At 37.1% G+C, this 19,569-nt stretch overlaps 1 protein-coding gene across 1 annotated transcript; it reads left to right on the top strand.

The window, feature by feature from the left end:
- The first annotated feature begins 28 nt into the window (after positions 1-28).
- On the top strand, positions 29-19,536 carry snx8 (sorting nexin 8). Its single transcript, XM_005796779.2, has 14 exons — positions 29-109; positions 9,191-9,257; positions 9,892-10,019; positions 10,294-10,414; positions 11,545-11,735; positions 11,889-12,009; positions 13,246-13,382; positions 13,511-13,591; positions 13,699-13,859; positions 13,990-14,119; positions 14,200-14,268; positions 15,829-15,978; positions 17,779-17,928; positions 18,298-19,536. The coding sequence occupies exons 2-14, from the start codon at positions 9,221-9,223 to the stop codon at positions 18,376-18,378; spliced, it is 1,557 nt and encodes a 518-aa protein (XP_005796836.2). The 5' UTR covers positions 29-109; positions 9,191-9,220; the 3' UTR covers positions 18,379-19,536.
- The last annotated feature ends 33 nt before the right edge of the window (positions 19,537-19,569 follow it).

Consider the following 19,569-nt stretch of genomic DNA (forward strand, 5'->3'; position numbering starts at 1 on the left):
CTGGCAGTTCAACCCAACCCCGGCCAGAACTCAACAAAACCACATCATCATCGGTGTGAAAGGGGATCCTGCAGCGACATCTACTGGCGAGAGCTGGCATTCAAGCAACGTGAGGTTCACGGAGTGTCGGGATTGCCATTACTGCTTGAAATTTCAGGAAATTTTGATTACACATTTAGCATGTATAAAATGGTTGCTATAGCGACGAAGGTAGACTGCAAACAGACTGTCATTGTTTCTTTAATTGTAGAAAGAGAGAAAAATATCAACGTTTAATTCATTTAAAATATATACATTTTTTATAAATAATATTTCAGTTGGGCATTTCCTTCAAACGTCACATTTACAGTCAACCTCTTTTGACTTGAATGGTAATTTATGAATTTTACTCCTTACAGACATGGAAAACCAATGACATCATGTCTAAATCACTGTTTCATCATCCATGCAAATACAAAAAAAAATATTTACCTTAGTTGAGCAATTGTTAAACAAAACTGATATGTTCCTGGAATACTCTAAATTTCTCCAGAAATTCCAATTGCATGCCTCAGCTAAAGAACATATTGTTGTTGATCCCACTGAAACCGGACAAATACAATCAGTTTTTACACTACAAAGATCTCCTGAAGACAAACGCCTGCATGACTTTTCCATTAAGTCATTTTCCTATATTGCATAAAATTGACTTTCAGAACTACAAATGAACACCCCTAGTGTTTATTTCACCAGGAAACTAAACTAAAAGTACACTGTCAAAGAGTGATACAGGCGAAATCCATGCATTGGTTGCTTTAAACATTTTTTTTATTATTATTATTATCAGGAAAACCAGTGAAAATCAATAAACTTTTTTTATGTAATTTGCAGCAAGAGATTCCATGAGAATTAAAAGGAGACATCATATTGTTGCAATTTTTATTCACTTCATTTGTTCTCTGTTAAATCCAGAATATAATCAATAATCAACACACTGTTTTATATGTTTCCAACAGAACCCTTCACTCCTCACACAGCAGGTTTACTGACTGTCACTAAAGTTTCTAAATCTTTCAGCGTTAAAACTTTACTTTTTAAGTAAAATGCAAACATCAGGTGTATTCTTAATATTTTATCAAGAATAAAGCTGTCTGATGTCTAACCCTTTTTTGGTATGACTCAGTGAGGAAAAAACAAGTAAAACTAGAAAATTTCGGAAGAAATTTAGCCGGGGCCTGCCAAGGCGCGCCCGTCGGGCATGGGCCCGGCGTCGTCGCGCCACAAATCGGCGTCGACGCCAAAGGACGCCGCGACGTGATCAGTGGCACGCGGAGAACCGCAAGAACGTTAAGCGAGGCGGACGTGCACCGTTCGGTACGATTTAAAATGTTGTCGAGGCTTTTATTTTGGAAGTTTTGTTAAACTTCATTTCAAAGGGCCAAACTAATCCCAAGCGTAATAGTCCTTGGGTTAAAATAGTTATATAATGCTCAAAACACAAGTAGCTGATGTAAAAGTATTCAAGGCTTTTATTTTGGAATTTTCAGTATGCTTCATTTTAAAGTTCTGAACTAATACCACGTGTAAGAGTGCTTTGGATGAAAAAGTCAAATAAAGCCAAAAAGAGCAATTACGTCATGTAAAAATATTCAAGGCTTTTATTTTGAAATTTTCAGTATGCTTCATTTCAAAGGGCCAAACTAATACCATGTGTAACAGTGCTTTGGATGAAAAAGTCAAATAAAGCCAAAAAGAGCAATTACATGATGTCAAAATATTCAAGGCTTTTATTTTGAAATTTTTGTTAATCTTCATTTCAAAGGGCCAAACTAATACCATGTGTAACAGTGCTTTGGATGAAAAAGTCATACAAAGCCAAAAACAGCAATTGCATGATGTAAAAATATTCAAGGCTTTTATTTTGAAATTATTACTTTGCTCCATTTTAAAGTTCCAAACTAATCCCATGTGTAACAGTGCTGTGGATGAAAAAGTCATATACGGCCAAAAAAAGCAATTACATGATGTAAAAATATTCAAGGCTTTTATTTTGAAATTTTCAGTATGCTTCATTTCAGAGGGCCAAACTAATACCACGTGTAACAGTGCTTTGGATGAAAAAGTCACATAAAGCCAAAAACAGCAATTACCTGATGTAAAAATATTCAAGGCTTTTATTTTGAAATTATTATTATGCTCCATTTTAAAGTTCCGAACTAATCCCATGTGTAACATTGCTTTGGATGAAAAAGTCATATACGGCCAAAAAGAGCAATTACTTCATGTAAAATATTCAAGGCTTTTATTTTGAAACTTTTGTTAAGCTTCATTTCAAAGGGCCAAACTAATACCACGTGTAAGAGTGCTTTGGATGAAAAAGTCAAATAAAGCCAAAAAGAGCAATTACGTCATGTAAAAATATTCAAGGCTTTTATTTTGAAACTTTTGTTAAGCTTCATTTCAAAGGGCCAAACTAATACCACGTGTAACAGTGCTTTGGATGAAAAAGTCAAATAAAGCCAAAAAGAGCAATTACATGATGTAAAAATTTTCAAGGCTTTTATTTTGAAATTTTTGTTAATATTCATTTCAAAGGGCCAAACTAATACCATGTGTAACAGTGCTTTTGATGAAAAAGTCAAATAAAGCCAAAAAGAGCAATTACGTCATGTAAAAATATTCAAGGCTTTTATTTTGAAATTTGCAGGATGCTTCATTTCAAAGGGCCAAACTAATCCCATGCGTAATAGTCCTTCGGTTAAAATAGTTATATAATGCTCAAAACACAAGTAGCTGATGTAAAAATATTCAAGGCTTTTATTTTGAAATTATTATTATGCTCCATTTTAAAGTTCCAAACTAATCCCATGTGTAACAGTTACTGAGTTAAATCAGTTATATACAGCCCATAGCAGCAGTAGTTCTAAAGGCCAGTTCTCAGTCCTGATCTGTTTCAACTGAGGATAGATAGAACTACAGTGATGCGTATTCGTAGTCCTAAACAGCAGCCAATAGCCTCTTGAGTTCCGTTGCTATGGCAAATAATGGTCTCAGCAGGTGTGAGCTCTGAGCTGTGAGCTCTCAAACACACAAGTGTGTTTGAGCAAACACACTTTACTGAAAAAAAGCATTGGAAACAAATCCTTCTTGTTCGGGAACCGTAATACATATTCGAAAAGCGTTTTAAGCGTATGACAGTTCAATGTGTCTTCTGCGATAGTCCCGAGATTCATATCTGTACCTCACTCAGAGCATTTACAGTGATGAGAGAAAGAAATGTTGTGCCCATATCTGATCCGAGGTCGGCTGTCACTCTAATATGAGCAAAAATGAGAAACTTTGGGTCGCTTAGAGGCAAATTGTGGACAAACCATAACTGGTATCGACGAGCCGTCTTCACTTTCGAAGAGATCACAGACGTATCTACAAAATGAAATTTGAATGGCATTTCTAGGTGAATTTGTGACGACACAGCAAATCCTCAAAAATAGGGTATTTCTAGGATTTTTCCCATTGAGTTATAATGGGGTTTTTTTCGTAGTTTTTTGCGAATTATGTCGCCATGTTAATCCCGAATCCCACCAAAAGTAATAGCTGGAATGGCGTGAATTTTCTGCACGTTTTGATACCTCTTTTGTAGGTGTGCACGCAGCGGTATGAGCCGCATTAACGGTTACGGATGAAAAATAAAGAATAACTAGAAAATTTCGGAAGAAATTTAGCCGGGGCCTGCCAAGGCGCGCCCGTGGGGTTCGGGCCCGGCGTCGTCACGCCACAAATCGGCATCGACGCTAAAGAACGCCGCAACGTAATCAATGGCACGCGGAGAACCGCAAGAACGTTAAGCGAGGCGGACGTGCACCATTCAGTACGATTTAAAATTTTTGTCAAGGCTTTTATTTTGGAAGTTTTGTTAAACTTCATTTTAAAGTTCCGAACTAATCCCATGTGTAACAGTGCTTTGGATGAAAAAGTCATACAAAGCCAAAAACAGCAATTGCATGATGTAAAAACTATTCAAGGCTTTTATTTTGAAATTTTCAGTATGCTCCATTTTAAAGTTCTGAACGAATCCCATGTGTAACAGTGCTTTGGATAAAAAAGTCACATAAAGCCAAAAAGCGCAATTACCTGATGTAAAAATATGCAAGGCTTTTATTTTGAAATTATTATTATGCTCCATTTTAAAGTTCCGAACTAATCCCATGTGTAACAGTGCTTTGGATGAAAAAGTCACATAAAGCCAAAAAGCGCAATTACCTGATGTAAAAATATTCAAGGCTTTTATTTTGAAATTATTATTATGCTCCATTTTAAAGTTCCGAACAAATCCCATGTGTAACAGTGCTTTGGATGAAAAAGTCATATACGGCCAAAAAGAGCAATTACATGACATAAAAATATTCAAGGCTTTTATTTTGAAATTTTCAGTATGCTTCATTTCAGAGGGCCAAACTATTCCATTGTGTAACAGTGCTTTGGATAAAAAAGTCACATAAAGCCAAAAAGCGCAATTACCTGATGTAAAAATATTCAAGGCTTTTATTTTGAAATTATTATTATGCTCCATTTTAAAGTTCCGAACTAATCCCATGTGTAACATTGCTTTGGATGAAAAAGTCATATACGGCCAATAAGAGCAATTACGTCATGTAAAATATTCAAGGCTTTTATTTTGAAATTATTATTATGCTCCATTTTAAAGTTCCAAACTAATCCCATGTGTAACATTGCTTTGGATGAAAAAGTCATATACGGCCAAAAAGAGCAATTACGTCATGTAAAATATTCAAGGCTTTTATTTTGAAATTTTCAGTATGCTTAATTTTAAAGTTCCAAACTAATCCCATGTGTAACAGTTACTGAGTTCAATCAGTTATATACAGCCCATAGCAGCAGGTAGTTCTAAAGGCCAGTTCTCAGTCCTGATCTGTTTCAACTGAGGATAGATAGAACTACAGCGATGCGTATCTGTAGTCCAAATCAGCAGCCAATAGCCTCTTGAGTTCCGTTGCTATGGTAAATAATGGTCTCAGCAGGTGTGAGCTCTGAGCGCTGAGCTCTCAAACACACAATTGTGTGTTTGAGCAAACACATTTTACTGACAAAAAAGCATTGGAAACAAATCCTTCTTGTTCGGGAACCGTAATACATATTCGAAAAGCGTTTGCAGCGTATGACAGTTCAATGTGTCTTCTGCGATAGTCCCGAGATTCATATCTGTACCTCACTCAGAACATTTACAGCGATGAGAGAAAGAAATGTTGTGCCCAGATCTGAAATTCTATTCAAATACATGGGAGAGAGCCTCAGACAGCCTCAGAAAATCCTGTCGCATGACTTTGCTCTGAAGCACCGTGACAGAAAACCGTACGGTCTAGATAAATTTCGAAAACATTTTACCGGAGCAGACAGGCGTATCAATGTCAGGACCGATTTTGATACTAATCGTGCGATATTTGTGGGCGTGATGGCGATTTCAAAAATGATTTGGGTTGAAAAAGTTGTCTTCATCTCTCACTCTAAGCAGCCAGAAACGCACTCTAACTTGAGCAAAAATGAGAAACTTTGGGTCGCTTAGAGGCAAATTGTGGACAAACCGTAACTGGTATCGACGAGCCGTCTTCACTTTCGAAGAGATCACAGACGTATCTACAAAATGAAATTTGAATGGCATTTCTAGGTGAATTTGTGACGACACAGCAAATCCTCAAAAATAGGGTATTTCTAGGATTTTTCCCATTGAGTTATAATGGGGTTTTTTTCGCAGTTTTTTGCGAATTATGTCGCCACGTTAAGCCCAAATCCCACCAAAAATAATAGCTCCAATGGCGTGAATTTTCTGCACGTTTTGATACCTCATTTGTAGGTGTGCACCCAGCGGTACGAGCCGCATTAACGGTTACGGAAGAAAAATAAAGAATTATAATAATATTAAAGAGACGCTTGTTGGGTGTAGAGTAATAGGTTCCTGCCATTGCTTTGCATGGCAGGCCCCAACTAGAAAATTTCGGAAGAAATTTAGCCGGGGCCTGTCAAAGGCGCGCCCGTGGGGTTCGGGCCCGGCGTCGTCACGCCACAAATCGGCATCGACGCTAAAGAACGCCGCAACGTAATCAATGGCACGCGGAGAACCGCAAGAACGTTAAGCGAGGCGGACGTGCACCATTCAGTACGATTTAAAATTTTTGTCAAGGCTTTTATTTTGGAAGTTTTGTTAAACTTCATTTTAAAGTTCCGAACTAATCCCATGTGTAACAGTGCTTTGGATGAAAAAGTCATACAAAGCCAAAAACAGCAATTGCATGATGTAAAAACTATTCAAGGCTTTTATTTTGAAATTTTCAGTATGCTCCATTTTAAAGTTCTGAACGAATCCCATGTGTAACAGTGCTTTGGATAAAAAAGTCACATAAAGCCAAAAAGCGCAATTACCTGATGTAAAAATATGCAAGGCTTTTATTTTGAAATTATTATTATGCTCCATTTTAAAGTTCCGAACTAATCCCATGTGTAACAGTGCTTTGGATGAAAAAGTCACATAAAGCCAAAAAGCGCAATTACCTGATGTAAAAATATTCAAGGCTTTTATTTTGAAATTATTATTATGCTCCATTTTAAAGTTCCGAACAAATCCCATGTGTAACAGTGCTTTGGATGAAAAAGTCATATACGGCCAAAAAGAGCAATTACATGACATAAAAATATTCAAGGCTTTTATTTTGAAATTTTCAGTATGCTTCATTTCAGAGGGCCAAACTATTCCATTGTGTAACAGTGCTTTGGATAAAAAAGTCACATAAAGCCAAAAAGCGCAATTACCTGATGTAAAAATATTCAAGGCTTTTATTTTGAAATTATTATTATGCTCCATTTTAAAGTTCCGAACTAATCCCATGTGTAACATTGCTTTGGATGAAAAAGTCATATACGGCCAATAAGAGCAATTACGTCATGTAAAATATTCAAGGCTTTTATTTTGAAATTATTATTATGCTCCATTTTAAAGTTCCAAACTAATCCCATGTGTAACATTGCTTTGGATGAAAAAGTCATATACGGCCAAAAAGAGCAATTACGTCATGTAAAATATTCAAGGCTTTTATTTTGAAATTTTCAGTATGCTTAATTTTAAAGTTCCAAACTAATCCCATGTGTAACAGTTACTGAGTTCAATCAGTTATATACAGCCCATAGCAGCAGGTAGTTCTAAAGGCCAGTTCTCAGTCCTGATCTGTTTCAACTGAGGATAGATAGAACTACAGCGATGCGTATCTGTAGTCCAAATCAGCAGCCAATAGCCTCTTGAGTTCCGTTGCTATGGTAAATAATGGTCTCAGCAGGTGTGAGCTCTGAGCGCTGAGCTCTCAAACACACAATTGTGTGTTTGAGCAAACACATTTTACTGACAAAAAAGCATTGGAAACAAATCCTTCTTGTTCGGGAACCGTAATACATATTCGAAAAGCGTTTGCAGCGTATGACAGTTCAATGTGTCTTCTGCGATAGTCCCGAGATTCATATCTGTACCTCACTCAGAACATTTACAGCGATGAGAGAAAGAAATGTTGTGCCCAGATCTGAAATTCTATTCAAATACATGGGAGAGAGCCTCAGACAGCCTCAGAAAATCCTGTCGCATGACTTTGCTCTGAAGCACCGTGACAGAAAACCGTACGGTCTAGATAAATTTCGAAAACATTTTACCGGAGCAGACAGGCGTATCAATGTCAGGACCGATTTTGATACTAATCGTGCGATATTTGTGGGCGTGATGGCGATTTCAAAAATGATTTGGGTTGAAAAAGTTGTCTTCATCTCTCACTCTAAGCAGCCAGAAACGCACTCTAACTTGAGCAAAAATGAGAAACTTTGGGTCGCTTAGAGGCAAATTGTGGACAAACCGTAACTGGTATCGACGAGCCGTCTTCACTTTCGAAGAGATCACAGACGTATCTACAAAATGAAATTTGAATGGCATTTCTAGGTGAATTTGTGACGACACAGCAAATCCTCAAAAATAGGGTATTTCTAGGATTTTTCCCATTGAGTTATAATGGGGTTTTTTTCGCAGTTTTTTGCGAATTATGTCGCCACGTTAAGCCCAAATCCCACCAAAAATAATAGCTCCAATGGCGTGAATTTTCTGCACGTTTTGATACCTCATTTGTAGGTGTGCACCCAGCGGTACGAGCCGCATTAACGGTTACGGAAGAAAAATAAAGAATTATAATAATATTAAAGAGACGCTTGTTGGGTGTAGAGTAATAGGTTCCTGCCATTGCTTTGCATGGCAGGCCCCAATAATAATAAAGAAACTTTTCTTGGGAGAATAGCAATAGGTTCCTGCCATTGCTTTGCATGGCAGGCCCCAAAAAGAAAAAAAAACTTATATAAATGTATTCAATGCCATTTTGAGTAGTGGAAGAAAGACGTAAAGTGATCAACAGTGTCCAGTTTGTAGCACTGCCACAGAGATCGCTAGATATACTAACTGTTTTTTAAGAGAACTGACCAACACTAATTAATCAAACTGTTAGTTATTCTTGGTAAATATTCACATAAAGCAGGGGTGTCAACTCCAGTCCTCAAGGGCCGGTGTCCTACAGTTTTTAGATGTGCCACAGGTACAAAACACTGGAATGAAATGGCTTAATTACCTCCATGTGTAGGCAAGTTCTCCACAGCCTTGCTAATGACCTAATTGTTTAATTCAGGTGTGGTCCAGTAGAGGCACATCTAAAAGTTGCAGGACAGCGGCCCGTGAGGATTGGAGTTTGACACCTGTGACATAAAGGGATGATTTGCAATGAACTCTCTCTTAAAAGTAGTCACGTCTTTAGGAAAAAAGAAATATCTACGAGGTGTACGTGAATGCAACATTTGTTATGCAGGCATATTTTTTGGAGATTGAGGAAGAGATTAAATCAAATTAACCTGCGCTGGTGAGACCAGGAAATAAGAAGTTATATGTAAAACCACTCATGGTTTATATTTTTGGTAGACGATAGACTACATAATGCAATTAGGTAATGTTTAACGAAACCGAGACATAGACTCTCATATTCACGCCCCCAAAATCTTTAAAAATCCCCTCAGTGGTGTCCAGAGCGTGTAGGTGGCAACTGGCTTCACTTCATCAGGACTTAGACTTCAACCAGGGTTCACTACAACTTTAAGACGCAAATAACTTGCTTTTCCTTCTCTGCAGGAAATCACATGGAGGTGCTGTTGTGCTCACATGACAGCCCGAGCTATGGCAGGAGAGATCAATGAAGGTAACGTGTGAAAACTTTTTTACTCTCTCTTGAGTCAGTGATTTCCATGTGATTTTACGTGACTTTTCTCGGTGTATTTGCGAAACTCGCGCGTCAAAACGCGAGGATTTTACAACACGCTGAGATCGCGATTTGAACTCACCTCATGAGAAGTTTTCACTGATCGATCGGAAACAAGTTGTTCCATCTCAAAAGCTCTCATTCATGTTCTCAATTATTCCCCCCAAACTATTGTTGCTCCTTTCTTGAGCCATGACTAGAAAGATCAGGACAAATTTTGTTTTTTCTCTTAATCCTGAAATACTCAGGATTGTCTTGTCAGGTGTGTCTTGAAGGATTTACTTAAAATGTCATATCACGCATTCTTCATTTTTAATCTCTTTAAATATTTGCAAATGATTAATTCTCTCAATTTAAGTCCATCCTCGTCATTTTAAAATAGAGCAAACAAAAGTTGTCTTCGCAGAAACGAAAAGACAAAGTCACATGATGTGTCACTATCCTTTTCAAAATATATTTTTTTCTTTTGTTGATGTCATTTATGCAAAGTAACCTCTTGGGTGTTGTGTAGTAAATGAAATCTTTCTAATTTTGAGGAGCATGTGATGCTATGTAGGTGTTGTTCCCCTTTTAGGTTCAGTTCCTGCCTATTACAGAGAAGTGTATGAGGCCATCCGCTGCAGGACAGATGAGAGAGTGCAGGTGGAAGTTTTTAAGCGCCTTCTGGAAAGGAGCGGTCTCTCTAAGACAGCTCTCAGCCAGGTGAGTAGTTCCTCAAGATGCTGAGAAGGCAGAAAGCTTAAGTATCTTTTGTTGGAAATTAAAGATGAAATATTTAATAGGGATGTAGCTGGGTGAATTCCCTGAAGGTGCCATTCCCCCTTTTCTGACCTTTTGTAGCATATCATTCGCTTTGTGTCTTGTGAGAGCTTTGTGCACACAGGAATGCAAACCACAGTTAAAGTTGGATCTCAGACTGAAAAATGTTGACCTTCTCTTTCATATTGTCTCCGTCCACCTTTTTTTTTTTTTTCAGATTGCTGAGCATATTGACTGTACAGATGGATTCCTTACTAAGCTCACCCTCTATAAAGCGCTAGCTTTAATTGCTCTAGCCCAGCAAGGGAAAAAACCAAGTCCTAAACTCTTCATACATGGTAAGTGACTGTTGCAGTGACAGCAGAATAGTAAAGGTTTCTGCTTAATGAGTAGCTTGGTGTCCAAAGACGGCCTCAGAAATGAAACATTTGTTCACGTGCAAGGTGCAAATGTCACTCTTTTTATTAGCTCTCATGGAAGTTTTTCTTGACACTTTTGCCAGTAGCATAAATTCAGCAGCAACTTTACCTCAGATAACAAGTGATGTGTGTTTGGGAATATTTTAGAAAAGCCTTTTTGTTGCACATTTTATTATCCTCCATTATTTCTTCTATGTGGGACAAAAACATGTGCTGGGAGTCTATGGTTACAGTGGCTTACAAAAGTAGTTATATCTCTTTAACTTTTGTACTTTACAACCTGGATATTTGATGTACTTTATATGATTGAACAACAAGACGTGTTTATTGAAAAGTGGATATTGTTGCACACATTTCTGTGCAAACATTTCTGTTTGTATTCTGTGAAATAGCCCAGGCTGGGTGGAGAGTATCTGCAAACATACGTTTTCAAGTATTGTCGAATATATTTTCAATGGATTTAAAGGCCTTCACAGAACAGCTACATTTAGACAAGGGTTGAACAATGCACAGATGTACAAATCCAGTGCCTTCTGAAAGTAAGTGCTTTTGCATAACAGACTAAATATGGAGACATTCAAAGAATACAAATATTTTTTTTTGCAGTTTGCTGTATTTTTAAGTGTTATGTTTTCCCTCTGTGGAATGATGATAGAGGGATATTTTATGGTTTTCCTAAAGGTAACTATTATGCAGACCAGACTTGGATCCATCTGCAGGCTTTAGTGTTGAATCCAGTTTTGTTTTTTCAGGTGTGGGCAGAATGGCAACTTGCTTCATGCCACTTCCTGTTCTGCGCCAGAACTCTCTTTGAGTTTTCCTCAGTAAATTAAATTTTATGCACAGCTGTCTTGGAATGTCCTGGAAGGAATCATAAAAGGTCACAGGGAATTACTGTCAAGAGCACTGTTATAGAGACAAACTGGGGAGAAAAAAAAGGTTGCTTTGGAAAAAATGGCATTCTGAACGGTTTTGAAATTCTGGTCACTCCTAAAGTATTGATTCAATCATGGAGAACAAATGTTGGCTCTGAAATGTGTGATTTACAGAGTTGCCGAAACCCCAACTCGGAGAGCCGAGGGAACTGAGCGCTCTGAGGATGCAGCCGGCTCAGGACGACGTGCTCACCATTTCACAGACATTTGAACAGCTTCTCATCAAAGACACAATCCAGGTGGAGCTGATTCCGGAGAAGAAGGGCCTGTTCCTTAAGCATGTGGAATACCAGGTCATCAGCCAGGCAAGGAAATTAAAATCTGAAACATGCTACTGTATCATGTTGACAATACTCCACTTTTTATCAAGTAGTTTGCACAAACCCACATCAGAACAGACTAAATCAATTGTTCTCATACCTGTTGTGTAATTCATTTTCATTGTTTTTACTGTTTAGCGTTATAAAATATCAGTATACAGGCGGTATAGTGATTTCGACGTCTTCCACGAAGTTTTGCTGCAGAAATTTGCCTACAGAGTGGTTCCGGCACTGCCACCCAAAAGGATGCTGAAGGGAGGTAGGTTTCTGTGCGAACTGCACTGGTTAGTCTCCATTTGTTTTGTTTTATTTACCAGATTTGTGTTCTGCATCAGAATTTCATAATGCTTTTATTTGTTTTGAGATAATTTAGGTTGAAATCCCAGCTTTTAAAAGTCTTTTAATAGACAAAGGCTTGGAAGGATTTTTTTCTGGTCATTTGGTTCTTCAAAGCGTTTGTCTGACAGATACATAAACCAGTGATGTATAAAGTTAGCTTCTTCCACTTCCTGAAGACTTAAAGCTTTAGTGGTAGTTATGTGAGTTATTCAAAAAGGATTCATGGTGTTTAGCCATGGTTTTAGAAAAATAGATTTTTTTGAATGTAACATTCTAACTTTAAAACTTTGTTCCTCTTTTGATTTTGACACATGGAGCTTTGTTATTCAGATTTGTGAAACTTGTTAAATATTTCTGTTCATTTAAAATGAACAAATCAACACAAATTTTATATGGTTGTGCTGTGTACTTATTTAAGGTTGTTTGTGTTGCCCTATGTCCTATCAGTCTGTCTGTACAGAGCACATTTCATATCCAACAGGAGGAAGGGAAGGGATTAGTAACAGATTAATCCAAATGTATACTTCTGTTCTCACTTATTTGCCCTGCCCCCTCATTTCATGTGCACAAGTGCTCCTAAAAGACTGATAAGAGGCATCATTTCTCAGTTAAACACTATGATGTTGTTTTGATGATTTAACTACAATGGGTTTAATAATCTCTTGAGATTAATTCTTAAGCAAATGTTTGGATCTATGCTAGTTCCAGCTGTGATGTTGCTTTAGAAGACAGGTTCTGTAATTTCCCTCAGTGTTGATATGACTCACTGCATGCCCGCTGATTACTGCCCCAGCTGCTTCTCCGGGAATTTTTTGTTGGTTCTTATCTACACTAAACTATTTTTATCTTTTTTTTTTTTTAAGACTTAAAAGGTCAGGGATAATGGTATCTCTAGCAACTCTTCTTTGTGTGTGGCCATGACAAAGAAGAACTGTAAGACTGAGTTTTGGTCTAAGATTTTTGGTCTTAACTGACCATTTTCTAGCCAACACTAGATGTTCTGAGATCTGAGAATCTGCAGAGGTAATATTTTGCATTTAGATAAACCTTATGGGATTATGAGCACTTGACTCTTGAATTAAACTGTTCATTATGTTGCCTTTGCACACTTCTAAAGTAAAACTCCAGATATTTGTTTTTTTTCTTTCATTCACAGTCCTAACGTCTATGTCCGAGCGTGAGTTCATTGAAGGGAGAAGACGAGCTCTAATCAGATTTATTAACTTGGTGGCTCGCCACCCCCTCTTCTCCGAGGATGAGCTGGTCAAGACCTTTCTCACCTACAGTGGCTCTGTATGTTTTCAAGCATTTTCTTGCATAATAAGCACTATCTTCACGGTGCATGGGAGCATAGCACATCCTGTTTGATTCACACTTTGTCCTTTTCCACTCACCCACTCGTCACCCTGCTTCGCAAACAGGATGTCCAGACTAAGCTGCGTGACACTTGCAAGAAAACGGGTGACGAGTTTATGACCAACAGGATTGCAACCCAAGCTAAGGTTCGTCATGGATATGGTGACTCCAGGCATACTTTTTCCTACTGCTTTTACTTTCATTTAAAAACTATAAACATAACTTAGGAGATTTTGTTGGACCTCTTTTGCAGGAATATCTCCCAGCAGACATTCAGGCTCAGTTCTCAACAAGCAGAGAGCTGATTAAAAATATCCACAACAGCTTTCAGAGACTGCGGGACAGAGCTGAAAAAATGGCTGAGCGCTCAATGGAGAACTCAACTGATCTGGTCCAGTTTGGTCGAGAGCTTAGGTATTTTTTATTATGAAGGATATACAGTTAATCATCCTCTAGGATTTATGGCTTTCGCAGAAGGATTCCATCCTGAGTAGTCTGGATCCTGCAATATTTAATTCTTTTCTTATATTAATGTTTTCACCAGTGCTTTGGGCTCAGATGCGTCGGTTCTTCCTTCCTTGGCCTCCTCCCAAAGCAGCTGGGGAACTCTGCGTCAGTCTTTGAAAAGCCTGTCGGAGGAGTTTGCAGTTTTATCTGACAAAGCCGCTCAGCAGGTACAACCTTGAGTACATGCCCGCTGTGTTTTTCCCAAACTAAAACTTGGTGATAAATGTTGCTCTCTTTATGTCTCCAGGGCAGACGGGAACAGGACGATGTTGTGGAAAAACTGAACTTCTTTCTAGATTTGCTGCAGTCATACAGAGTGAGCAAGCTTGACTTTCGTTTCTTTTGTGCTGAGTCAAGAATGTGGTATGTCTACATTGTGAAAAATTCTTTTAATCCAGGATATTGTAGACGTAAGTAAGGGCATTCAGGAGTTAGTTACCATAATGCACAGAGGGAAAGATATCAGCAGTTATGCTAAGAAAGAAATCATTGGTGTATCAATCTTCCATTTCCCCTCCAAAATTAAACTGTTCTACAATAACAAACATTTGCATGTTGAAAGCATCGCAGACAATTACCACTGAAGTAACTATGTTGTTAATATTACCATTTTTACATTCAGGAAAGCTGAAATTGTGAAGCCTCTCAACAGTTAAATCTCACTTAGCTCCTTCCAAAAACAAAACACAGTTTCATTGTTTGGAGAGAACACTAGAACTTCCTTTGATCCTGTAAAAGGAGATGTGTCCTTATCTTTATTTTTGTAGCAGACCCACGGAGGTAAAAACTGACTGGTATTTAAGCCAAGTTACTCCACTGCATGGTGCTTCCACTGTGGATATGATGCTCATTTAGTAATACACTCAATTTTTGTTTTTGTGCATTCAATTTGGAATTGTAGCTCAAAAATGTGCATTTTTGTTTTACCAAACTTTAACACATTATTTCTTAAGGCAGTAGTTCCCAAAGATTTTCTTCTGCCCCAGAAAGGAGATTTTCTGTAGAAGAAGTCTTATGTCTTGCAACAGAACTTAGTTCAGAAATATGGAGAATACAGAGGATTGTCACATGTAGAACACAACCAGAACTTGTTGGAAATGCCTCCAGTTTTGGCCATTGTTGTGACCTTAATAACCAGCTCCAGTCTTTTTTTTTTATTTAACTTTGGAGAGTTTCTGGAATATCTTAGTTGTTTCATTTTCTCACATTTATGTCCAATTGTTTTTATATAGTTCCGCAGAATGTTTTGTAACATAACTGACACATTAGTCAACCTCGAATCATCTTTTCCTACCTCTGTAAATTGTCTTTTACTAAAAGATGCAAATGTCAAAAATCCCAAAATAATAACTTTATCTCAAGTTCAGCTGTTCTGTACTTAAATACAAGTGTTAACTCAAGAAGAGTGATTGCTGAAGTTGAATCGTAATTTTTAAAGTATTTGTTCAAAGGTGCGCACAGTTACGCAACATGGTTATTGCACTTTTTAATTTTATTCCTCAACTCCCACACATATTTACATGTTTGTCAGTTGCATTGATGATGTCATGATAAAGGTGAAAAGAGTTTGACAATTATTTCCCATTATCTCCTCCTGAAATCTTTAATAGCCCACAGTATGTTATTATTATTATTTTTTTAAGTTTCTCCTTTTACGAACAGAACTTTTATTTGTGGGAATGACTTTCAACTAGATGGATTTATAAAATTGCAGCTCTTGTTTGTCAAAGTACTTTAAGTTATCCATACTTTTTTCCCAGTGCTTCTCTTGTCACTCATCTGTTATATAATGTTGTGGTGAAGTGCATCACCCCGCCACTTTCAGTCAATCAGTAAGAGCTGCTGCCTGTTTTTTTTCTTTCTTTTTCCCCTCTAGGATCTCTGCGAGCGTCATGAAAAGGGCGTGCTTCACGAGCACCAAAAAGCGCTGCACAAGTACAGCATGATGAAAAGGCAGATGATGAGTGCCACTGTTCAGCCCAAAGAGCAGGCTTCTGTAGAGCAGCTGGAATCACGAATCGTTCAGGTGATCTTTCAGTTTCATTTTGTTTGCCTAATTATAAAACTTTCTTTGCAAAAGCTGCTTCAACTCAGTCGTGACATAAGCTATTAAAATGGCAGTAAGAGCATTGTCATGGTGAAAGGTGACTCGTCATACATTTAATGGTGCTGTTAGGAAGCAAAGCCAGGATTCAGAGCTGGGGCAGGCTGCTGTGATGTGGACTTCAGGCCTTTTAACTCCTAAGACCCTTTTCATGCACAAAAACACTCTCACTCAGACTGGATAATCTTCAAAAAGTATAGTCTCCTCTTTAAACCGTTTGAACACATTTAATTTAATGTGGTAAATCACAGACTCATTTGCAGACTAAAAACAAATTTTCAGACACTGGTACAAAGCTGAGTCCATGTTAAGAAGGTAATTCATTTATTTTATACTTTAATTTTCTTGGTGTTTTTTTTAATCTTCTGAATGCAGCCAGTGTGCTTAGTTTGTTTGCCATTTAAACACATTTTTCCGTTCATTTCCCTTAACAAATAGCATTTTAGGGAAACAAACATGTGCAATTTTAATATGTAAAATTGTTGTTTCCTATATTTTGGCATTTCTTCACTTATCAAATACTTTAGCATTTTATTTAGTTAATCTATTTCAGTAGTGATACAAGTGCTTTTTTTAAAGGTGTGAGGCTCATGGCCTCAACTTTTCTTATGTTTCCTAGAAACATAACATCTTGGACAACAGATGTTAGTTAGATTTTATGTTTTTCGATCAAAAACTGTGATACCATGGTTATTAAAGCAATTATTTATACTTTTGACTGTGTGGAGTGCAATGTTCTACTCAAAAATGGACTACGCCTCTAAAGCTTGTCTGCAGAAGGAAACATGCTTTAAAATGTCCTGGTAGATGGCTGTTCATGTCTCTGATATATCTGTGTGTAATGGCTCCTAAGACACTGACTCCACTCACAGTCCAAATCCTGTGAAATGTCCCAAACTCTTGACTGGGTTTTGCTCCAGAAATCCTATCCAGGCACTGCTGCTATATAATCCCTGTTGCTTGTCTACCCATTTTTTCCTTCCATTCAACTTTTCATTAACAGAGCACTCTGTAAATGGCCAGCTTCTTTACTAATTAACTTTGTGCCGTATCATTTTTGTAGAAGATTGCCTGCTCAACAACTGTCGAGTCAGCTGACTTTGTGATTTTTGCAGGCCATAACATTCCTACATTACAAATACTGTTTTGTTGGACTCCTGGTGGGTTTTAAGAGCTCCATTTTTGCATGTAATTAAACTTTTTACTAAGGCTTCACCTGTCAAATATAAAAATATTTTTGTCTTGAAGAAATATGTTGGAGAACATTTCTGTATTTTTAGAAGTACCAATCCTACCGCACTGCCAAAATGACATTGAACATCGAGAATATTCTTTCCTAACAACTGTTGTGTAATGAAAAACTTTAGGGAAAGGTAAGGCTATTTACACAGCACTAATATTACATTAAGGGATTCAAAGTGCTTTACAGGAAATGAAAAAGCCAAATGAAAGAAAACACATTTAAGTCTTTAATTCTAAACAAGGCAAGAAGTTGCAAAAAGTAATGTATTCAGTCAAATAAAAGTAAAAAAGGCAAGCATTTCTCAAGCAAACTAAAGGTCCAGACACTGTGCATTCCAAGATTAATGTCTGGGGAATGCGCTTTATGAAAGAACTTTCTTTTTTTAACAAAAAGGTAATAGCTTCCTCTTGTTCACATCTTTTTCATTATCATTTGACATTAATCATCAGTTTTCTGTTTTGGCATAATTCTTTTAATAGCAAGAAAGTGCCATCCAGACCATGGAGCTCCGCAACTATTTCTCCCTGTTCTGCCTTCATCAAGAGACACAGCTTATCTTCACCTACCTTCCAATCACTGCCAACATTCTTGGGGCTTTCGTTAACTCGCAGGTCCAAGGACACAGAGAGGTAAGGCTGTATGGAAATGGGTTTTCCTCCAGCTCGCCTTGAAGTCGACTCAGCACCTCTTCAGTGGGAATGGCCAATATAGTTTTAGATTGGCTCCTAACATCTAACAAAAGAGCTAATACTGAAGGGTGTGTGACTGGATTAGAGCTACCGTATATTTCCCATGAAAAAGTGCATATCACATACTGCATGTCCTCTTTCTGTTTTAAAAAGAGGTATATCTTTTATTTATATATACATATAAGTCTGTCTTTTTGTTATATTTAAATCTGGTTGAATTTTTGGATTAGGTTTTTTTTTTGTTCCAAAAATACATATTTTACATAAAGACAAACCTTTTTTTGTTTTTCTTTCTGTTTTCCTTATCAGATGGGTGATGTGTGGAATGAACTCCAACCTAAGCTCGGCTGTCTCTTTGGCAGTAATAACGGACTGAAGCCTCCAATCTGAAAACACATACATACAACGCAGAAGATAAGCACTCCTACAGATGAAGATCACCAACTGGAAAATGAAAAGCTCTGTGAGCTAATGCCTGAAAATGTTTTAGGCACAACTGCTCCTATTTCCATTCAGTAAAATGGTTTCTACTGCGATTAACTGCATGTAAGTTTGTGTTCTGTGATGTTTTTATTTCAGAATCAACTTTTACAGATATAAGCACAGTAACAAGGTGTTATTATAAAAGGGATCTAAAATGGTTAACACTCATTCATTCTGATACAAAATGATCTGTTTACAGTTTTTCAGAAGTTGCACACTAAGATGCTGACACTGAGATTTCAGTCTTTCTGGATGTTTTTTTAATCTATCAATTGCATTTTCATGAATAACTTTATTGCTGTACAAATGCTCCATGCCTGCATTGTTTATATTCTCGACAAACCTGTTTTTTTTGTTGTTTTTTTTATGTTTGGACATGAAAAAATGTGACTAGAAACGAGAACATATTTTAAACAACTTCTTCAGGTAAATAAAGGACACTCCAAATAAACCAAAAGATACTTTGCAAATCCTTATCTGAAAATGAGTCATTATATATCTGGAAACAGCAAAGGTTGCAGGCACTCTAAAAGCAGTTTTGCAAGTAGAGTTTGCTAATTTTCTTTGAAAATTCAGTTCAACAGATATTGAAACAGAAAACCACGCTTATTCTAATTCATTCACAACACCCCTTTAATTTTTGACTACTGTAAAAGGTCTTTAATCCTCTAACTTTAAGTTGTCACTGTATTTGATTCAATTTTGAACTCAGTTTTCTTTTGCAGGTCCTATATTATAAGATTATATATATCAAAAGATTTTATATTTTAATAAACAAATTGAAAGGAGAATTGATGACAATTAATGAATCTGGGTGTAACAATGAGATTCATACACTAGAAATGCCTGTTAATCACACCAATAGTAATAGGATGCACAAGTATGAAACCCTAATAAATTTAGGTTTAAAGTCATCTTACTTTTTCAGACATGTTTCTGTTGACTGGATGTAACAATATTAAACCCAGTGGACCTATAACTATATTTTGTATTAAAAGCAAAAAATATATTGTACTAAATACATTTTGCTGAATTTTGTTCAGAAATAAACTTGCTTTCAACATGCTGCTGCTGCTTTGATTAACATGCTATTTCTCA

Source organism: Xiphophorus maculatus, chromosome 16 (assembly GCF_002775205.1).
Source record: "Xiphophorus maculatus strain JP 163 A chromosome 16, X_maculatus-5.0-male, whole genome shotgun sequence".
NCBI lineage: Eukaryota > Metazoa > Chordata > Actinopteri > Cyprinodontiformes > Poeciliidae > Xiphophorus > Xiphophorus maculatus.

Bases quoted from the DNA above. Each gene is read 5' to 3' on its own strand.
- snx8 (XM_005796779.2), top strand. From the start codon at position 9,221: ATGACAGCCCGAGCTATGGCAGGAGAGATCAATGAAG. The intron at 10,020-10,293 runs GTGAGTAGTTCC...TTTTTTTTTCAG, and splicing joins CTAAGACAGCTCTCAGCCAG to ATTGCTGAGCATATTGACTG. The intron at 14,120-14,199 runs GTACAACCTTGA...TTATGTCTCCAG, and splicing joins CTGACAAAGCCGCTCAGCAG to GGCAGACGGGAACAGGACGA.